The sequence below is a fragment of the Petaurus breviceps genome, unplaced genomic scaffold, assembly GCF_028583685.1.
Source record: "Petaurus breviceps papuanus isolate PSGF00001 unplaced genomic scaffold, PetGlider_PUasm1.0 79, whole genome shotgun sequence".
Taxonomy (NCBI): domain Eukaryota; kingdom Metazoa; phylum Chordata; class Mammalia; order Diprotodontia; family Petauridae; genus Petaurus; species Petaurus breviceps.
Genome location: NW_027186523.1, coordinates 16,203,795 through 16,211,873, shown reverse-complemented (window position 1 = coordinate 16,211,873; position 8,079 = coordinate 16,203,795). Strand labels below are relative to the sequence as shown.

Sequence of the window (8,079 nt, the reverse complement as noted above, 5' to 3'; positions counted from 1 at the left end):
CACACGTAGTATAAAATTTATACTAAAACAACCTTCTGGCCTAACTCACATTGGAAAACTTTATTGTCCGATCAAGCCTATGAAAGAAAACTGAAAAAATAAAAAAAAGAGAAAAATGCTGTTTAAAGCTTAGGTTTTGATCACAAAAGGTACTCAAAGTACAATGTAGAACAGGTATGGGAATGATGCACCCACCTAAAATAAATGTTTAAGATACATATGTATAATTAACATGATACTATGACTCGTCACTCCTTTTTTGTATTTTATGGGGAGGTTTATACTTGAAGCATTAAAGCATGCAACTTGCAACTATGGAATAGGCATTTCATCTTCACCTTGGATCTGTACTGACTTGGCTGATCCTCAAGGTCAATGTTTTCTGGCCAGCAAGGCCTGGGCTTGGACTCATCATCCCTTTGTGCACATCTTCTCTAGAGCGTGGAGAAGACCCCTCCTGCTTTCATTCAGCTCTGACCAAGGGATCCATGAGCTACTGACCTCTAGAGATCATGTGATTGCCTCCAAGGATGGAAGTGTCCTGTTGTTCCCTATGCTTGAGGAAAGAAACAAAAGCAGAAAAAGCAACTTGGGTTCAGATTTCCTTTGGCAGCATACATATGTACTTCCATGTATAAAAAGACAACATGACTGCCAAGGGGCAGAAAGGCCCCCCCCCCGCCCTTTTCCCCTTGTGGTAAGTCCCAAAGAGAGAGTTCCATGCCACATATTTGGAAGAGTAGGAAAGGGACTGAGAAGGAAAGCCATAGTTCTTCCTTGCTCAATAGCTAATCATTGATATAGGCATCTCTTATCATTGTCACAGGACCAAGGAAGGGGTCAATAAGAAGATGGTTTCATCATCCCAAAGTGTGAGTCCTTTAGTACTGGGTCACTTGCATTACTGAAAAGAACCAAGGGAAAATAGCTTGGCTCCACACCTGCTTCATAGAATCACCCCTGCAGCATTAGGAAACACATGCAGGCCACAAAAATCTAGTTAGGAAGAAATAATCTGTGGCCAGATTTACATATCAGAAGTTTTCTGCCTTTTGTGGACAAACCAATGAGTCCCCACATTATAACTACAGACCTCTATGTATCCTTAAGAACTCATCAGATTAGGGGTGGCCAGGGGGCTCAGCAAGTAAGAGCACCGGCTCCAGTGTTGGGATGACCTGGGGATCAAATCTGGGCTCAGATACTTAGCACCACACCCCAAAATAACTGGCTGTGTAAACTTGAGCAAGTTACTTAACCCCAATTGCTTTAAAAAAAAAAAAGAACTCATCATATTAACTGTACTGGAGCTGGAACATTATCGTAGACTGAACTGTTGCCTGTATGTAACAGCAATCCAAAAAATTTTAAAAACAATGTTCTTAAAAGATGTTGCCATACCAAATACTCCAATATCCAAGATTCATAGAATGAAAAGCTTTCAAAATATAATTTTCAAAAATATAACAATAATATAAATATAAATAATAAAATAAAATTTTCAAAATATAATCTAGCAGAAGAAATCAAAATAATGTGGGGACAAAATGAAGTACATACCTTCCCCATCATCCTATCTGCTGCTGGAGTTGTGGGATGTTTTCAGTAAGCCTGGAGAAGATGAACTTTGTTATTATTTGGTTGTGTCTGACTCTTCATGACCCCATTTGGGGTTTTCTTGGCAGAGATTCTAGAGTGGTTTGCCATTTCCTTCTCCAGCTCATTTTACAGATGAGGAAACTAAAGTAAATAGGGTTAAGTGACTTGCCTGGAGTCACCTAGCTAGAAAGTGTCTGAGACCAGATTTGAACTCAGGAAGTTACGTTTTCCTGATTCCAGTCCCTGCACTGTGCCACCTTACTGCCCATAAAATGAACTTAACATATTGATAATTTTATCTAAATTGGAAAACATGGGAGATGGTTAGTGTGAAGCCTCAGAAATGGGAGATGGTACACAATCTGTGAGGAATGGGGAGACCAGTTTGGCTAGAACTGCTCGAGTTAGTAGAAGAGTGATGTGACTAGTTCTGTGCTGAAGGAAAATCACTTTGGCAGTTGTGTGGATGACAGATTGGTGTGGGGAGAGATCTCAGATTGTGGGACCATTTAGGAACCTGTTGCAATAATCTAAGCATTCTGTACCAGAATGACCAGAGAAAGACAGTAGGACAATACATGATGAGGGACTTATTGTCTGAGGGATAGAGGAAGTTCTGAGAAAGGTACAGAGATATATGTGTTGCCAAAGACAGATTCATCTTATTTTATCCTTTTTGCCTTTGCCTAACCCTGTCCCAGACAACTCCATGAACACAGTTGTAGGAGAAAGTCAATAAATCCTAACCTCAATTTCAATTTAATAAGCATTTATTATGCACTTATTATGTACCAGGTACTGAGGATCTGAGAATGTTGGTATTTAGTCATTTCAGTCATATCTGACTCCTTATGACTCCTTTTTGGGGTTTTTCTTTTTTTTAAATTAAATTTTATGGTTATTTTTAGTTTACATCATTCATTTCCACAAGATTTTGAGTTACAAATTTTTTCCCCATCTTTCCCCTACCTACCACCCCAAAACAGCAATCCCACTGAATACTCCCTCCCCCAATCTGCTCTCTCTCTCTTTCCCCCTCCGACTTTTCAGTAAGGCAAGATGGATCTCTATGCCCCAGTGCCTGTATATGGTATTTCCCAATTGCATGAAAATAATAATAATAATAATAATAAATATTTTTAAACATTTGATTTTAAAACTTTGAATTCCAGATTCTTTCCCTTCCTCTGTCATCATCTACCCTTACTGAGAAGACAAGCAATTAGACATAGGTTGTATATGTGTAGCTATGCAAAATATTTCCATAGTGGATATATTGTAAAACACTGACTATATTTCCCTCCATCCTATCCCACCCCTCAACTTGTTCTTTTCTTTACTTTGATCCTGTCGCTTTTCTTTTTTTAAAATTAACTTCTTATTTACATCATTCATTTCTACCAGATTTTGAGTTACAAATTTTCTCCCCATTTTCCCCCTACCCACCACCCCAAAATAGCGGTCCCACAGGATATCCCCTCCTCCAGTCTGCTCTCTCCCATATTTTCTCCCATACCCCTTTCGACTTTTCCAGTGGATCTCTATGCCCCAGTGCCTGTATATATTATTTCCCAATTACATGTAAAATAGTATTAATAATAGTGTATATATATATATATATATTTGAGTATCTGATTTTAAAACTTTGAATTCCAGATTCATTCCCTTCCTCCCTTGTCACCTACCCTTACTGGGAAGATAAGCAGTTCAGTATAGGTTGTACATGTGTGGCTAATGCAAAACAATAACATAGTAGGTATATTGTAAAAGACTGACTATATTTCCCTCCCCCCTATCCCACCTGCCACTTGTTCTATTCTCTACTTTGATCCAGTCCCTTTTCAAAAGTGGGTGCTTCCAACTTCCCTTCCCCCCAGCCAGACCTCCCTTCCATCATCCCCCCTCTCATCCCCTTCCCCCCTACTCTCCTGGAGGGTGAGATACCCTAGTTAGTGTGTATTTCATCCCCTCCTCAAGCCAAATTCAATGGGAATAAGGTCGACAAATTCCCTTTTGCCTTCCTATTCTTCTCCTCCATTGTAACCATTTTCCCTTGCCTCTTCTATATGAGTTTACCCCATTCTGTCTCTCCCCATCTCCTCTCATTATATTCCTCTCTCACCTCTTAATTTCACCTTTTAAGTATCATCCCTTCCTCTTAAATTGGTCCTGTTCCCTCTATCTATGTATACCTGTAAACATACATACACACATTCACATATGTATTCATATACTCATATACCCTAATATATATATATGTGTGTGTGTGTGTGTGTGTGTGTGTGTGTATACACACACATTTCTATTCACTCCAACTGCTGAGAAAAGTTTCAGCAGTTACAATTATCGTTTTTCCATGTAAGAATGTAAATAGTTCAACTTTGATAAGTTCCTTATGATTTCTTTTCCCTGTTTACCTTCTCATGCTTCTCTTGCTTCTTGTATCTGAATATAAAATTTTCTATTCAACTCTGGTTTTTTCTTCATGAATGCTTGAAAGTCCTCTATTCCATTGATTTACCATATTTTCCCCTGAAACATGATATTCAGTTTTGCTGGGTAGGTGTTCTTGGTTTTAATCCCAGGTCCTTTGACCTCTGGAATATCATATTCCAAGCCCTTCAATCCCTCAGTGTAGAAGCTGCCAAATCCTATGTTATCCTGAATGTGTTTCCACAGTATTTAAATTGTTTCTTCCTGGCTGCTTGTAATATTTTCTCCTTGCTCTGGGAATTCTGGAACCTGGCTATAATATTCCTAGGAGTTTTCTTTTTGGGATCTTTTTCAGGAGGTGATAGGTGGATTCTTTCAACCTCTATTTTGCCCTCCGGTTCTAAAACATCAGGGCAATTTTCCTTGAGAATTTCTTGAAGGATGCTTTCTAGGCTCTTACTTTGGTCATGGCTTTCAGGTAGTCCAATAATTTTTAAATTATCTCTCCTGGATCTATTTTCCAGGTCAGTGGTTTTTCCCATGAGATATTTCACATTGCCTTCTATTTTTCATTTGTTTGGATCTTTTTAATAGTATCTTGACTTCTCATAAAGTCACTAGCTTCTATTTGCTGCAATCTAATCCTAAAGGAATGATTCTCTTCAGTGAGCTTTTGAGATTCTTTTCCCATCTGGGCAAATTTGGTTTTTTTAAGGCATTCTTTCTCCTAGTTGGCTTTTTGAGCCTCTTTTGCCATTTGTCTATTTTTTAAGGTGTTGTTTTCTTCAGTCAGGTTGTTGACTTACTTTTCATTATTTTCTTGCATTGTTCTCATTTCTCTTCCCAATTTTTCCTGCATGACTCTTATTTGGTTTTCAAAATCCTTCTTAAGCTCCTCTATGGCCTGTAAGCAGCTTATTCTTTTGATGGAAGCTTTTGGTGCAGGAGTTCTGACTTTGCTATCTTCTTCCCGTTCCATGCCCTGATCCTTTTTGTCCCCCCAAAAAGGAATCCAAAGTCGGACCACTGTGCTTGCCTTGCTTCCCTCGTTTGCTCATGTTGCCACTCAATTTCTTGACTTTTGAGCTTTTTGCCACAGGAAAATTCTGCTACCAGAGAGGGGAGCTTTGTCCCAAATTGCTGGGGTTTTCTCAGCTGCTGGAGCTATTGGTTGGGTGCCCTCTCTGAAGCCTCCACAAGCTCTGGCACTCTGGTCATGCATCCCAGGACCTCCACCCCAAACAGTGATCCAGATCCAAGCAGGTTAAAGCATGAGCAATTACCCCTCAGACTGGTTGCTTGGTCCCCTACAATCTGTAGGCCAGGAGCTCTGAAGCAGCCGTGTGGCTGTGGCTGCTGTGCCTCAGCTGCTTCTTCCTCCAGGGGGCAGAGGCCAAACCACACTCCCAGACTCCCTGTCCCCAAAGTCCACTGACCTCTCACTTTGTCTCTGACATTTATGGGTTGATAATTCTGGAATAGCCACAGCTGCTGGTGATCTACTCTCCTGACATCCCTCTAGCCAAGGCTGATCAGGCCACCGTGGGGCTAAAACCTTGGGCTCATGCAGATTTTAGCGTGCTCGGCTCCCAGCGTGCTGTGATGGCCCCTTACTGCTAGTTTGCTGGATTGTCTTCAGTGACAGGTTACTTTCTCTATGTCACTTTGTGGGTTCTGTAGCTCTAAAGTTTGTTTGGAGTCATTTTTTTACATGTATTGGAGGAGGCGGAAGCAGGAGCTGCACGGAAGTCCTGTTTCTACTTCGTCATCTTGGTTCTGCCTCCTTGGGGTTTTTCTTGGCAGAGATATTGTAGTGGTTTGCCATTTCCTTCTCCAATTCATTTTACTGATAAAGAAACTGAGGCAGACAGGATTAAGTGACTTGCCCAGGGTCGCACAGCTAGTAAGTGTCTGAGGCTGGATTTGAACTCAAGTCTTCCTGATTCTAGGATGCTCTATCTACTCTATCACCTAGCTGCCCATCTGAGGATACAAGGAATGAATATTCTTCTAGTACTTTACAGTCCGTATTCAGGAAAATAAACACTATGTCTACATTGATATCTACACACAAAATAAATACTAAGTAATAAATACTAAGCTCTTAGAGGAGGTAGCAATTGGACAGAGACTTGAAGGGAACCGAGGGGCTACAAGAAGAAACTTGTCTGAAGTAACACCTGAGTTAACTGAATTTTCGTTTGCCCATGAACCTCAATGTCTATTACAATTTCCCTAGAAGACCACATCAGGTGGAACACAGCTGGTTGATCACAAGTGTATTTGTATGTAGTTTATGTCTGAATAGATGTTGTGATAGTTCCCAGACAATCAGTTGTCTGTTTTAGTTTTTTTCTTTCCTCTTGAGGTTTAGCTCTTTCTTTGCTAAATACTTCTAGTACCTTATCAGTCCCTCAAGCTGAGCAAGGTCCCTAGCCTCAGAAGCATATGGTACAAAGGTCACACACACACACACACACACACACACACATACACACACATACAAAGAGTTTGGGAACCAGAGGAAAGACTTTTAAGTGCCAGCAGAAATTTTCGTCGTGTGACAGCTGACAAGGACACTGCCCTTAGATTCAGCATATGTGATAAACAAAATCTACATCAACCCTTTTCCCACAAGAACAGCTTGTACCTTTACAAAACAAAAAAAAACCCTACCTTGGAAAAATTGAGCAACACATGAGAGGTTATACCTCTGTTTACTTTGGGCACATGTTCTGTGGCTATATCACACCAAACCAGATACATCCTTATTCAGCATGGACCTTGAAGGTCATCTAGTTCAACCTACAGATGTACACAAGTCCCCTCTACAACATAACTAATGATGACACATCCAACCTTTGCCTTAAGACCTCAAGTGAGGGGAACTCGCCATCATTTGGGATCACCCCCTCCACTCTTGGAGAGCTCTTATTTTTAGGAAGTTTTCCCTTAGATTTAGCTACACTTTGCTTTCTACAGCTTCCACCTATTGCTCCTTTGCTCTCTGGGATCAGAGAAAGTTTAATCCCTCTTTCAAATGACAGCCTTGCAAATCCTTGAAGGCAGCCATTGTTCTTCTCTTCTCCGTTCTGAACATCTCCTGGCTGCCCTCCTCTGGTCACTCTCCAGTTTATCAGTCTCTCCTAAAATATGGTACCCAGGACTGAACACAATACTGCAGATGAGGGCTGACCAGAGTAGAGTATTTATATTTCTATTTTTAGTACTTAGAGCAGAGTAAGCACTTAATGGGGCAGCTGGGTGGTGCAGTAGATAGAGGGCTGGGCCTGGAGTCAGGAAGACTCCTCTTCCTCAGTTCAAATCTGGCCTCAGACATTTACTAGTTTTGTGACCCTGGGCAAGTCACTTAACCCTGTTTGCCTTAGTTTCCTCATCTGTAAAATGAACTGGAGAAGGAAATGGCAAACTCCTCCAGTATCTTTGCCAAGAAAACCCCAAGTGAGGTCATGAAATGGCTGAAATGAAACAACAAGAAGCACATAATGCGTTCTCACTCACTCATTCATTCAAGTGCAGCGGTTCTATCACCTCTCTATGCCTGGATTTTCCACCTCTCTTAACATGGCCCGAGATCACATTAGCTTTTTGGCTACAGTCACATGGCTGGGGATTATGTCGATTTGGCAGTTCACTGAAATGCTCAATTTTTCAAAAAAGAAAATCTGCTATTTATCCACTTCTTAACATCTTTTATTTTTTAAATTGATTTTAAGAATCCAGTTTTAAGACTACATTAATTCCTAGAAGATTTCATTTTTCTTAGATTAAGATCAACCTTCCAGCCTGGGAAGATATTTTGGATTCTACCTCTGTCATCCAATGTATTAACTATGCCTTCAAGTTTTCAATCACCTAAGAATTACATTAGCTACATGTTGTTCCTGCTGTTATGTAAGACTTAGGTACAGTCACTGATAAAAATATTAAATAGGGCCAAGTACTGGATTACTGCACATGTCCCTCTATCCTCTCCTTCCTCTCTCTCTCTCTCTCTCTCTCTCTCTCTCTCTCTCTCTCTCTCTC

General features: G+C 40.5%; 1 protein-coding gene across 1 annotated transcript in view; it reads left to right on the top strand.

The window, feature by feature from the left end:
• Positions 1–8,079, top strand: part of UCMA (upper zone of growth plate and cartilage matrix associated) — a 58,015-nt gene that overhangs the window by 5,699 nt on the left and 44,237 nt on the right. Inside the window, exon 2 of the mRNA XM_069106213.1 lies at positions 5,515–5,631. Coding sequence (XP_068962314.1) covers positions 5,515–5,631 — 117 coding nt within the window. The remainder of the gene's footprint in view (positions 1–5,514; positions 5,632–8,079) is intronic.